The 14,763-nt window shown below is 40.7% G+C and overlaps 1 protein-coding gene across 3 annotated transcripts in view; it reads left to right on the forward strand.

Moving 5' to 3' along the window:
- LOC125237887 overlaps window positions 1-13,143 on the forward strand; it is a 38,887-nt gene extending 25,744 nt beyond the window's left edge. For all 3 annotated transcript variants that reach the window (XM_048145120.1, XM_048145122.1, XM_048145121.1), the window contains 8 exons: window positions 3,344-3,497; window positions 6,344-6,604; window positions 7,268-7,578; window positions 8,495-8,621; window positions 9,838-9,943; window positions 11,098-11,187; window positions 12,039-12,136; window positions 12,764-13,143. In XM_048145120.1, coding sequence (XP_048001077.1) covers window positions 3,344-3,497; window positions 6,344-6,604; window positions 7,268-7,578; window positions 8,495-8,621; window positions 9,838-9,943; window positions 11,098-11,187; window positions 12,039-12,136; window positions 12,764-12,998 — 1,382 coding nt within the window. In that variant the 3' untranslated portion in view covers window positions 12,999-13,143. The remainder of the gene's footprint in view (window positions 1-3,343; window positions 3,498-6,343; window positions 6,605-7,267; window positions 7,579-8,494; window positions 8,622-9,837; window positions 9,944-11,097; window positions 11,188-12,038; window positions 12,137-12,763) is intronic.
- Window positions 13,144-14,763: the final 1,620 nt, after the last annotated feature.

The following is a 14,763-nucleotide window of genomic DNA, read 5'->3' on the forward strand; positions in this document are numbered from 1 at the left end:
CCTTTATCCGAGTGGGCTTTTGTGGGAATAATTAGGTAACAAGCCTACCTAATTAGAAACAATTGAACAATTATTGCACCTATATCCATAGCTGGGCACCGTTAATCAAATAGTTAACTTCGATAATCGTTAATCCGTTACTTAAAAAGTTAACTTCGTTAATCGTTAAAGCGATACATTTCGGTAGATTTAACGGAAGTTAAAGTTAATCATAAAAATAGGACTTCACTGTAGGTATTATGTATTTGTATTTACTAAGTATCCACCAAAAACCATTAAAACCTGTGACGCCAATCGGTAAAAAACCGAAATGTAATAATTACGGTTTCTTCGGGCTTTTACCGCCGTTGGTTGGCTAAATCCTAGGTTTTACTTCGGATTGGTAATTATTGGGTCATTCATGCGGTCGCGATCGTGGTGTGTCGATTCTTCAGATTGAGATTTGAGACGACAACTCGATGCTGATGTGGGCCACGATAACTTGGTAGAGTAATCTAAGGCCCGCCGGACTCTAACTCGATGCGTCGGTTGCGCGATTTGTCTGTCATGCCTGATGATTGCACTCTATTCCCAGGTTACGCCGTGGCCATTTGTTAGTCATATACCTCGAAATCAAAAAATCCTTGTAGCTTTTTACCTATTCGCTTTTCGCCGCGATCTCAAAATTTCTGAACCGATTTTTTTCTTGTTGTATGATTTTTGGTGGCTAATTACAATGGTGTATAAAATTCATAGTATATTTACTTCCCTGCCTTTCTTCACTGTAGTCGCTTTTCACCTCGATAGATATTTGTTTGTAATGCGTTATTAGATATCGTGATATTTCCTTCAAGCACTTTACCTCTATAGTTTTGTTTTGTAAATGCATTTCGCATTTGTAGTTTTTCTCCTGGTTATGTAAACTCGTTGTGAATATCACTGATATTACTAAAAAAATAAAAGACACTATTTGCTGTCTGTCACAGAATGCAAATGATGATGTTGATATATGTCCATTTGACCACGTATTATATCCCAGTGATATAGCCTGTTTTCAAAACTATTAATACAATATGCGACCCAGGTAAAATGCGACTAAAAATATTTGCGGCTAACTGAAGAGGCTATTAGTGATAAATGCTACATAAAAATCTGCTATTGTTGTAAAAATCTATTGAAATTATACGCGGTTAACTAAATAGGCTATTGATAATATGCTACATCAAAATTTGCTACTGTTGTAAAAAATCTACTAAAAATATATGCGAGTAACAAAATATACCATCGATATTAAACGCTACAACAAAATACGCTATCGCGGCAAAACGCGAATAGGTGAATAGCTACTAGGATTTTTTGATTTCGAGGTATACGACTAACAAATGGCCGTGGCTTGCGTGGGCGAGGGTCGCGCGATGGTCGCGCGACGGCGATGCGACGCATACGAATTCAAACCTTATCGATATGGAAGTATGAGACGCGACGGCGACGGTCGCGCGACCGTCGTCCACGCAAGACAAAGGCGTTAGTGATCGATCTAGCACGTCTAATAAGATTTAGAAGATCTCGGATCCAAAGTCGCCAATTGGTCTTTAGACTGTTTATAACCGACGGATCTGCTTTTACCGATAAATCCTAGGTTTTGCCGTACTACGGGCTTTTACAGTAGCAGTCAGGACGTGGTATTCGCGGCGCAGCGAGCCGCTTGGGGTGCTGGATTAACGATTAACGGACTCGATGAAATTTAACGGAAGTTAACGAATCCGTTAACATTTTTTAAAGTTAACTTAAAAGTTAATCCGTTAACCGAAATGTTAACTTCGTTTATTAACGATTAACGGATTAACGAGTTAATGCCCAGCTATGCCTATATCTTTATATAAAATTGAAATACTTAACATATGTAGACACAGCATAATTATGTTTATAATAATCAAATACCTAACAAAACAATGAGATCAAAAGCTATATAATATTTGTACTTATAAAATTATTTCCCTGAGATTCATGTCACAAAAATCCATGAAAGTCAGATGCACGATAATCAGAATTAATAACAAATCTCAAAATAACTCTTTAACATTACGATTTTTTTAAACAAGCTCAAGGTTACTTTAAATAGGCCATCTGAGTGTACTGTAGGAATTTTTACATAAACAATGGACGTGAGGTTTTGGAAATATCTTTATCATGACATTCAGAAATCAGCCTAAACCAAAACGAAATATTGGCGATCTTACCTTTCGTGCTCCGAAAATCCCGCGTGAAGACGTGTTGCCTGTTCGGCTGATAGTGCTGATACGCCGCGACTGACACTTGACGTTGAAGGACATTAGATACCGCTACGTCGATTCATTGGCGAGGTATTAGTGTGGTTTCAAATAAGCATGATTCTCAGGCTTGTCTTTGAGACAAGTAAAAAAAAATACCTTTATATTATTTTTAGTTAATATTTCGTAATAAAGAATTGCAAATATGTTTAGTCGACTAATTAGGTATATGAAAACATACATTGACTTCTTGAAATGTTAATAGGTTTTAAGTAATCTGCTATGATTTCTTGAATTCTGGGTTAGGGACACGGCACGGTTGTCAGATTTTACCGCTTCAAGATTTTTTTTAAGTACGATCCATTTGATATTTAATATACATTATATGCTCTCCAGGTAGAGAACATTGCAATTATGTTATCGTATTTTTTGCAGAATTAATATAACATTACAACTGTGCTTTATGGCCGGGGTCATGGTAAATTCCTTGCTCGGAGAATGACCCAAGACTTTTGCTGATGCTTAAAAAACTTGGTCTCGCTCATCAGCTCATCACTCTTTCATCGCTCAATGTGCACTAGCGGCGGCAGTGACAGTTGCGTTTCGATCGCTACGAAATATAAGCTTTTATGATAGTCACTTTGCCAACATAACGTTGTGGCCGCTTAATCTATCTCGCTGGAGCACAAACTCTTCAGTATTCCATGCAGTGTAGACCTGATAAGCAAGCATCAAGCGATGTCGAAGGTTGCCCAGGCTACCACACAGACTATAATATATCTTTACGGTAGTCTAGACCCCAAGACATGTTAAAACCCGTATCATATATGTATAGGTATATGCAATCGTGTATAGCAGACTACTACTACGGGCCTTAGCGTCTATTTCAGATGATTTATGGTGCCATGTCCTAGAGACATCGCTTTTGATGATTGCGACGTTTTGCTATGGTGTCTTCTTTCCCTTTTGAGCGCTTAAGAAATACTGCAGGGAACTACCTATTTTGTAGATTCAAAGAAGACGAAAAAGAATAAAATCTTGCATGAATGGCTAGGCTACGCTATACAATATTCAAAATTATTCAATGTGTCCAGGTTACACGACCGTCGAAGGCCGGTCTCTAGTGGAGCGCTGGCGGCGTATAGTCAAGAATGAACCGGGAGAAGCAGGCGCGGTGCAAGGGGAATCTCTAACCGTCACTCATGAGATGTTCATTGTCAGAGACAAGGGACTAGCGGTGCCACTAAGGTCAGTACAATCAAACATTTTGCCTATGCCTTGTTGCCTCTTTATAGGTTACACGACAATAGGGGGTGGTTTATTGAAAGGAGAATCTCTTACAGTCTCTCACGAGATGTTCATCGTCAGAGATACGGGACTAGCGGGACAGATTATTAATAAGTTACTAACGTAACAGATCCTTCATTTGCCCGCAAAACGACAAATACCTACGCTTTATTTAACTAATACTAATAAGTTACTATGTATAGTATGAATTTTCTGAGATGAACTTTTCGCTTTAGCCGTAATCTGTTAAACAAAGGCCTTTGTGTCTATTGTTGACGGCGGCTAGCTCCCGCTTAAACGGCACGTGCTATAGTCTCAGTGTAGTTAAAAAGTAACTATCATGATAGTAATAAGGTTCAAATCCATAAAAAGCCCTTTCGGAGATAACACGTTTTGTCATCTTCAAAAAAAGTTACCTGCATACTGCAAACTGTTTAATAAATTTGAACCTTATTGCTATCATAATAGTTGCTTTTTAACTACACTGAGACTTTAGGACGTGCTGTGGAAACGGGAGCTAGCCACCGTGAATAATAGAAACAAAGGCCTTTGTTTAACAGATTACGGCAAAAGCGAAACGTTCATCTCAGAAAATTCATACTTATACGTATAACTCAGAAGAATAGTAGGTACGTGCCACGCGACTACACAGGTGGGCGCGTGGCGTCCCTCGGCCACTTGTTCATTCGAATGAACGGCTAGCGTGTAATCAACGCGCGACCGCGAGCGAGTGACGTAGTTAGGCTTGCTAGCGGTAGCGCGGGTAAGTAATAGAACGTATACAAACGTATGGTATATTCGGTAGAAGGTATAATTTCAATTTGTATAATTTTGTATGGTATAAAGTTCAATTAGTATAATTGCTGTTATATATAATTTTAGATAGCATAAATTCAAATTATATAATGTTTGTTACATATAATATTGTTTCCTATAAGTATAATGTGGTATAACGTTGAAGTAATAGAATATACAAAACGAATACCATACAGGTGATATAAGCGCCTGCTGTTTTGCTGCTGATACGTTTCTGTGGGGTCACAGTTCAAACCTAACCTAAACCTTCTATTGTGACAGGATTCGTTTCTGTGGGGTCACAGTTCAAATCTAACCTAAACCTACTTTTATGACAGGATTCGTTTCTGTGGGGTCACAGCTCAAACCTAACCTAAACCTACTTTTTTGACAGGATTCGTTTCTGTGGGGTCACAGTTCAAACCTGACCTAAACTTACTATTGTGACAGGGTTAGTTTCTGTGGGGTCACAGTTCAAACCTAACCTAAACCTACTTTTTTGACAGGATTCGTTTCTGTGGGGTCACAGTTCAAACCTAACCTAAACCTACTTTTATGACAGGATTCGTTTCTGTGGGGTCACAGCTCAAACCTAACCTAAACCTACTTTTTTGACAGGATTCGTTTCTGTGGGGTCACAGTTCAAACCTAACCTAAACTTACTATTGTGACAGGATTAGTTTCTGTGGGGTCACAGTTCAAACCTAACCTAAACCTACTTTTTGACAAGATTCCTTTCTGTGGGGTCACAGTTCAAACCTAACCTAAACCTACTTTTTTGACAGGGTTCGTTTCTGTGGGGTTCCCAACCTAATTTTGTGATTTATATGACATGTTGTTATATTTTTTAATATTTATATATTATTAAAGATATAGTAAATGTAATTAGTTAATATGTATATTATAGTATACGGTAGTATGTATATTGTATGTTATATTATTTGTATCTTATACAAATTGAAATTATACCTTTTGTGCATTATACATAAAAAAAGTATACTTTTTGAGCGTTTGTAAATTGAGAATATGCCAAAAGTTTGTATTCATTATGTTACGCACCCCGGTAGCGCTCAGGTCAGTACTTTCAGAAAGTGGTTTAATAGAAGGAGAAACTCTGGCCGTCACTCACTAGATGTTTATCATTAGAGAAAAGGGTCTAGCGGTGCCACAGGTCAGTCTCCAGAAATACTTTTAAAGTAGGTAACCTCGAATCCCATCTAAAGTAATTGTTTAGTACTTAGTGATTTGTCAGGGGCTGTCGAGGATCTTGACATTCGTGAGTTCGTGAGCTATATACCTAATTTAAATTACTTATGGCCCTTTTGAGAGTTTTCACAAATGATACCTTCAGAAATTCGGCTTAGATTGGCTGCAAGGTTGCATCAAGATTAGGTGAATGCCCTATATATACTCGTATGTGACCACTGCATGACTGTACTGTCACAGTATAATAAAGAGTACTATCGTACAGTATGGCCACTCCCGCTCCTCGCTGAAAGTGAGGCTCACCCCCTCTCGGTTACCTCACAGTTACCGCCTGTCAAAAACACGAACAGTCGACCTGTCATAGCTCGCTCATACAAGCATGGTACACGTTCACCAACACGAGTTTAGAATGTGTGCTAGGAACCTCTTTCATATATTTATAAATATAAATATAAATAAATATAAATATTGGGGACACCTTACACAAATCAACAGCCCCAAACTAAGCAAAGCTTGTACTATGGGTGCTAAGCGACGATATACATACTTAAATACATAAATACATACTTATATACATAGAAAACTGCTACGCCGCGGTCCCGGGTTCGAATCCCGGTAAGGGTATTTACAGCACAGACATTTGTTCCTGAGTCATGGATGTTTTCTATGTATATAAGTATTTATATTATATATATATATATATATATATACCGTGGGCCTCAGTCAATCTGTGTAAGAATGTCCTATAATATTTATATTTATTTATTTTTAATGCAAAATCTCATCCTAAACTCTTCTATCCTCAGATACTCCGTAGTCACAGACAGCTCAGTCCTCGGGCCCAGCAGCGACAGCTACACCCACCGCTACATCTTGCTCGACGGTCCAACCTCCCCGGTCCTCCCCGACACCTCCAGAGACTGCGACACGTTTGAGGAGTACCCGGTGGAGCATAGTCTCCAGAAGAGGGCCATTGGGTTTGCGTCGAGGGTGCTGGCTAAGTTTGACCCGATCAGAGAATTCGCTGGGGCGACCAGGGATCTTCGATATGACTCCATCTTGGATGAGTAAGTATGAAATAAGAATCATGCGTCTTCACTGTCACGTGTAGAAGACCTTGGACTAAGATGATTTCACTAACGATTCAAGAATAATCAATTCTCAAAATTGAGGACCTATTGAAGTCTTGTCACGATGAATTTCTATAATTGACTCGGAATTCTTCAAATCAAACAAAACTTAACTTTTTTGTCTGATATCCATGATCACTTTTGCTTCCCTTACTTTTATAAAACGAATGCATAAAAAAATAAAATTTTGAAAAAACCCCCGACTGCGACATAGTTAGTAGACCGATTTTCATGAAACATGGCTAAGAACACTCCCGACTAACTCAGCTTTTAGACAAAAAAACTAAATCTAAATCGGTTCATCCGTTCGGGAGCTACGATGCCACAGACAAACACACACACAGACAGACAGACAAACAGACAAACAGACAGACAGACAGACAGACAGACAGACAGACAGACACGTCAAACTTATTTTAACACCCCGTCGTTTTTGCGTCGGGGGTTAAAAACTAATACCCACTCCGTATTTTACAATGTAACAAACAGTAAAATAATTATTTACCTACCATAGCTGGAAATTGTGTAACGTACGAAACGTTTACAGTAACTTAGTAAAAGTAGTAGACTTTATACCAACTTATTTCCTAATATTTACAGCTTCAAAACGCAGTTTAAACGCAAATACCTCGACCCAGCCGAAGAAGCCGTCCGCAAAACCCTACTTATCAAATCCTCCCGTTTCATCGAGGCCGGCAACCGCCTGTCATCGGGATTCAAAATGGCGGCCAACTTCATGGCGGACAGACTTGACGACGAGATCAACCAGTTGTTGGGCGTGGAGGCGCCGCCAGAGGGCACTAGCGAGCGCAGTCTCGTGCCCTTCCCGTATTCCGAGAGTGAAGTTAGGAGCATTCCGCTGGAAGACGAGTTCGATTGGAGACCGCTCGGGGCTGTTTCGCCTGTGAGATGTAAGTTATGAACATGTTACTTACGTTAAATATTATATTGTAGTCATAGACAAGGCGTAGACAAGAGGACAACCATTTGTCACGCTTCTTGAGCCTTTTTTAAGTACCTACCTTGTCGGTGGCAAACTAGTATACGGCCCGCCTGATGGAAAGCGGTCACGGTAACCTGTGGACGCCTGCAACTCAAGGGGTGTCACATGCGCGTTGCCGACTCATTAGAAACTTGTACACTCCTTTTTTGAAGAACCCCATGAAATTTAGTATTATTTATAAAAACTGTATGAATACCATGGTTGCAATAAAGAATCATCGGGAATACCTCGGCAGGGAGCTCATTCCACAGCCGGAGCGTTCGCGGCCGAAAATTCCTCTGAAATTGCACTGTGCGCGACCATTTAGCTTTCAAGGTGTGTGTAGCGCCAGGGTTCGTTTTCCTGTTCAGTCTCCTCCACTTTGCCCTTTCTTGCGCATCACGTACCCATAATATTTATTTCAGTTCATAACATATAACAACAAAGCGCTGGTGGCCTAGCGATGCGCTGGTGGCCTAGCGGGCGACTTTCGATCCGGAGGTCGCGGGTTCGAACCCCGGCTCGTACCAATGCGTTTTTCGGGACTTATGTGCGAAATGTTATTTGATATTTGCCACTCAATTTTCCGTGAAGGAAAACATCGTGAGGAAACCGGACTAATTCCAATAAGGCCTAGTTACCCTTTGGGTTGGAAGGTCAGATGGCAGTCGCTTTCGTAAAACTGGTGCCTACGCCAAATCTTGGAATTAGTTGTCAAAACGGACCCCAGGTTCCCATGAGTCGTGGCAAAATGCCGGGATAACGCAAGGATGGTGAACATATAACAAGATTATGTAATAAAAAATTACGCTAACTAACTGATGCTAACAAATTGATTTTTTCAGTCCAAGAGACGACGTGCTCATCATGCTGGGCCTTTGCCGTGGCGGGCTCAACAGAGGGCGCGCTCTTCAAGAAGACCAACAAACTGGTACCGCTCAGTCCTCAGTGCCTCGTGGACTGCGGCAAACCGTGAGTATTGGAGTATAGATGACACTAGCCATCTTGGAGAAATGCTGACTCGTAGTCTCTAGGGGAGCGCTCAAGTCGACCAATGGTGCCGCTCAGTCCTCAGTACCTCGTCGACAGCAGCAAACCATAAGTGATGTGTAGGCAGTACTAACCACCTTCTAGGAGACATTTCGTGGCGGGCTCCACGGAGGGCGCGCTCTTCAAGAAGACCGACACACTGGTGCCGCTCTCAGTCCTCAGTGCCTCGTCGACTCGCCGTGAGTATTGTGGAGTATAGAGTATATAGGTAGATGTCGCTAGCCATCTTGGAGAAATGCTGACTCGTAGTCTCTAGGGGAGCGCTCCGGCTGTGGAATGAGCTCCCTGCTTATTTAAATTATTTATTTATATTCCCGATGAACTACAGTATGGGGTTCTTCAAAAAAGGAGTGTACAAGTTTCTAATAGGTCGGCAACGCGCATGTGACACCCCTTGAGTTGCACGCGTCCATAGGTTACGGTGACCGTTTTCCATCAGGCGGACCGTATACCTGTTTGCCATAACGCGATACGCATACGAAACGTAAGCGATTGTGAGAATTACTAGGTACCATTGGACCCGGTGGTGGTGTGTCTGCATTCGACACCTGTGTTGGGGTGTGAGTGGCCGTGGAGTGGCCCCTTAAGCGCTGAGCGCTTCGGGGGCTGTGTCGGGGCGCGCCCCATCCTCATGGGGCGGTCTGACGTCGTCATTTTGGTGATTGCTAGCCCTACCGCTACCGGCCGTTATCAAACCCCGCGACCCCTAGCTTGGTGATACCGTTTGAGCGGGGCCAGGTTCGGTTCGGGCACGCAGTGAAGGCGACCGGCAGCTCGAGCTACAGTACCTATATACCCCTGGCCCCGTATCCGAATGGCATTTCTGCGAAACGAAACGTCGCAGAAATTTAGTCTGGCTTCGTCGCGCCAATACGCAAGAGCGATAGAGATAGACAGCTACGAAAGAGATTATTATCGTGAGCGTTTGTGCATTGTGCATGCACTGTAGTGTTACTAAAAGGCTGTCTACAACTCTACTGTATAATCGCAGCCTGGCCATAAACAGGATAATATACTTATTATCCTGATATTACTATACATGATAATCTGCCGCCGGATATGGCGAGAAGAGAATAAAGATAACCTAATTTCTGAAATCTCCTCTTGATAGTTCTATTATAAATCACGATGGTTTCAGGTTCGGCACTAACGGCTGCAACGGGACATGGCCCAGCTTCGCTTACGACTATGTGAAGGCGCGTGGACTACCCGCGTGGGACGAGTACACCAACTACCAGGCTAAGGTAATTATATATTGATTTAAACTAACACGATCTTCACTCATGTTAGAGTCTGGCTAATGAAAGTTGAACCCAGTATTTTTTTAAAACAGCAACTCTGGATGTCATATCATCGATTGTCATCTGTCAGTGTGACTATCACTTTAACGAATTTCGGTAAAAGTTAACAGCGAAATCTATAAATAATAATGAATAACACCATAAAAATTAGTAAAGTAAGTGCTGTAAATTAATTAAAATTAATAAAAAAGAAACCATGTTATCAATGTGTTGCCAGCTTCAATTTTTTTGAAATTGCCACGTTTTTTCGGGCTCAACTTTCATTAGCCAGACTCTATTAAATTAAAACGGGACTTAATCGCGTATACTTACGTTTATATTTAACCCAACGTTTCGGACATAACATTACGACGGGGAGTTACTGTATCAACATATTCTAGCTGTAGGTACGAGTTTTTAGTCCCATTAATAATATGCAATGTTCATTACGTCTATCTGAGCAGTTCTCAAAAAGTTTGTACATATAGCCACGTCAGCAAATTTTAATTGACTATTTTGCTACCAACATTTCGTAATATAAGTCGACTTACGTAAGATATATACAGGATGATTGTTATAATTAAGAAAATATAGATACTACAGAACCTTAATGACGAAATAAAACTTACTAAAATCCCAAATCATTTGTAAAGTCATTTGACCTTGAATAAAGTCAAATTTACTGCTTTAAAATTGATAAAACTAAGTGAATCTAGTAATAAAGATGATTTACCACCTGTGGAACTACTGGAAGCAGTGATAAACGCATTTTTTGCGTTGTAGTTTCCTCGCTATAGTGAGGGGAAAAGTTTTGTGTTACACTCGGGTGCAAATGTTCGCTTCGCTTCGCTCGTGGTTCAACTATAGAATCCTTTCACTTGCTCGTTTTTCAATTCCACACTCGGCGTTAAAATACAACTTTGCTCCCTTGTATAACAAATAACTATTAACTTTTTCCTTAATTTTTGTACAAACTTTTAGAGAACTGCTACTGCTGATTTAGGACCTCAAAAGTCACTAATGTCACTATGCAAAGTATGGTTTTCCTTTTTACTTCACCCTGCATAGCTGTTTACCTGTTTAGTGCGTTTACAATAATGGGCGGTGTTATGTAACAGGTGTTGCAGTGCAAGGATCAATCCGTTCCGCCGGTCACGCATATCAGCGGACACGTCAACGTCACCGCCTTCAGCGAGGAGGCCCTCAAGGTACTATTAATATTCTAAAACCGTGTAAGCAAGCCTGAGTGCTGAGTGCCTGAGCTCGGGTGTGAGGCGTGCATGTCAAACAATTGAAGCTTATTAAAAGTGTCCTGTGTGCGTAGCCGGATCCACAAACGCACACGAAACGCTCACGATAATATCTCTCTCGTAGCTAATCTATCACCATACATCGGGGTTTTGGGAGCGGGAATGAATTCATGTATTTATAACTCTGTTTATAGTAACTTGAATTACTGAAATATAGATTAAACTATGTATCTGGCTCCAAATGTACCTAGAAATGTTATAGTAATGTCTGTTGTTCATCGTTTTCACCCTTTTTGGGCTAGTGTAAATCATTCCCGCTCCCAAAACCCCGATGTATGTCTATCACTGTCGCTCTTGCGTATTGGCGTGGCAGAGCCAGACTACCTTTCTCCGGCGTTTCGGTGGCGTTTCGCGTCGCATTGCCATTTGGCTACGGGACCTGAGTCAAGGCTGCATAGCGTGCACGCGTCGCCGAACAGAACGCTCCGAGCGTCCTCTCAGGCTTTACACTAAAAAAATTGTCATGTTAAGTCGCGCACACCGTGCGGTTTCAGAGGAATTTCCTCCCGCGGACGCTCCGGCTGTGGAATGAGCTGCCGAGGTGTTTCCCATGAACTACAGTATGGGGTTCTTCAAAAAAGGAGTGTACAAGTTTCTAATGGGTCGGCAACGCGCATGTGACACCCCCCTTGAGTTCATAGATTAGTCCGTTTTCACATTATCGAAAAAAAGTGTTAGCTGTCCAGGGACTGCAACACCAGTGCTTGCGTTTTCAAATGGGTTCTTTATTAACTTAATAATTTGTTCAGGTGGCGATCAAGAATCATGCGCCGTCAGTCGTCATAGTCGACGCAAAGGCACAGAGCTTCATCTACTACAAGTCTGGAGTGCTGAAGGACAAACGCTGGTGAGTGGCGACATGACTACATCATGTAGACACATATTACTAAGAAGAGGTTCAATATAAACTTATAGTGAAACACATCCACTTCGTTAGTTACATAAATAAAAACCGATGCGATAGTTTTATAGGAAGTAAACTCGCACTGTTAAGAAATGTCATCCGTACTAATATTATAAATGGGAAAGTGTGTGTGTCTGTTTGTTTGTCCATCTTTCACGGCAAAACGGAGCGACGAATTGACGTGATTTTTTAAGTGGAGATAGTTGAAGGGATCGAGAGTAACAGAGGCTACTTTTTGTCTCTTTCTAGCGCGAGCGAAGCCGCGAGCAAAAGCTAGTTCTAAATATTTCTACTGACACTGTGGGTTGAGTGACTTTATATAAATTTTATCTTGATCAGACAAGCACAACTTTTTCCCTTTTTATAACCTACACGTGGGATATGGTGTTCCATCTGTTTTAATTCCATAAAAAATACTTTGCTGATTTGCGAAATACTTAGTACACAAGTCATTAATGTGAACCCGTAACACTTTATATTGCGCAATAATAATTATTGCCTATCAAGGATACATACTCGGCATGAATATCTCGATCGATGCCACAGATCTCAAACTTAAATTTTTTTCAGCGGTCAAAACAAACCACGCCTCAACCACGCCGTCCTCGCCGTGGGCTGGGGCTCCAAAGACACCCCCCACTTCATCATAAAGAACACCTGGAGTGAAAAATGGGGAGAAAACGGGTTTATCCGCATCTCGCCGGACTCCTGCGCGGTGCTAGAGCGCCCGTCGTACTCTTTAGTCGAGGAACCGAACATTGACAGAGCGGAGTTGAGAGCGGCCGCTGCTAGTCTTAAAGCTTAGGTTTATGCCAAATCCACCATTTTGTGTCCTTCTGATTTCTGAATCTCAAATAGGGTAGCAGAAGACGTGTAAAATGTAATGAGTCATTTATGGAGAGACGTCTGGGATCTAGGAGGATATTTAAATAAAGTACTGTTTAAGTAGACATCTTGTTTTATTTATAAAAGTGTCTCAAGTCACCAACAGATGGCGCTTTGTGATGAGTTACATTGCGCTCTATCATTTAGGTAAGTTATGCCCGTTAGAATATTTTGCTCTACATCATACAGGAATAAGTCAGGGAAGAGTTGTATTGTAACTCCATATATCAGTAAATGCGAGTTATTTGTATAGGCATAGTTATAGTGACATCTAGCGACAATCACGCGTCAAATAGCGTGAATTATCAGTACCACTACTCGATACTAGGTGTCAACAGTGTCCCGTCTGCCAAAAAAATAATAATATAACAGTAATTTCGACGGCTTCCGCTGTGACGAGGTGGCCTAGGGGTTCATGGCGTTAGCCCGGATTGCTAAAGACGCCGGTTCGAATCCGGCCTTCGCCACTGGTGGTGATTGTCGTTTTTTCTTTAATATATGACATCTTATTTCGATTTTTAATATAACAGTTTACAATTTATATTACAAGCAGAAGGAATTGAAAATAGAATACTGATTAATAATATTGTACTATTAGCTAATAAAAATTGGTGAGCTTTAGGTGAGAATTAGACTCTTCGTTCGTCGCGACATCTATTGACAAGTAGCAGTACTGATAATTTACGCTAGTTGACTCGTGATTGCCGCTAGATGTCACTGTAACTATGCCTATACAAATAACCCGCATTTACTGATGTATGGAGGTACAACTCCTCCTTTACCTATTCCTCTATGCTCTACATGGCATAGCCGAGGAACCCACGATTTTTTGACGCATCCGCAAACAATTTTATATTTTACATTTTCATAGGAATATCGAAGAAATAAAAGAGAATTGAAGTTGAAAATGTTTTATTATTTTACAACCTTAAACTTATAATCTGGTACGCACAGCGAACCAACATCTAACCATCGTCTAAATAGTAAAAAATAATACCTAATCATATCTATTTAACTCGATTGACAATACAAAAAAATCCAAGTAATGTAAATAATTATGAAGAAAACTTTGAATGGAGTACTTATCAAAATAAATCAAGCTTAAGTATAATTTTCAGTAAAATTCCTAACCAATTAAAAATAAATACACTGTGTAATATGAGGAAACCGAAAGATTTTAACTGCGCCTTTCTGAGGGCCAAATAAAGATAAAATGTTATATGAGGTCAAGCAAATAAAATAAAAAATGTTTCTGTGTAATTTTTTTGGATGTGTTTTTTTTTAATACTACATCGGTGGCAAACAAGCATTCGGTCCGCCTGATGGAAAGCGGTCACCGTAACCTATGGACGCCTGCAACTCAAAGAGTGTCACATGCGCGTTGCCACCCCATTAGAAACTTGTACACTCCCCTTTGCTGTGTTAAGTATAAGTACACAGCAAAAAGTAAATATTATTCGTAAAACTAGCACCTAAAAAAATTACAATTAGTAAGCGAAATCCAGAAAATATATGACATTTTACTCTTCTAATATGATGGGGAATACGCTGTTAAAGTTATTCGGTTTCCTCATGTTACTAAACCGTGGTAGGTTAGGTTTTAATTACTAATAAATTGTGATCATCCTACCGGCCTAGCCGAATGACAACCGTTGACGCCAGACGCCTATCGAAACGCAGTCTGG

The sequence above is a fragment of the Leguminivora glycinivorella genome, chromosome 22 (assembly GCF_023078275.1).
Source record: "Leguminivora glycinivorella isolate SPB_JAAS2020 chromosome 22, LegGlyc_1.1, whole genome shotgun sequence".
NCBI lineage: Eukaryota > Metazoa > Arthropoda > Insecta > Lepidoptera > Tortricidae > Leguminivora > Leguminivora glycinivorella.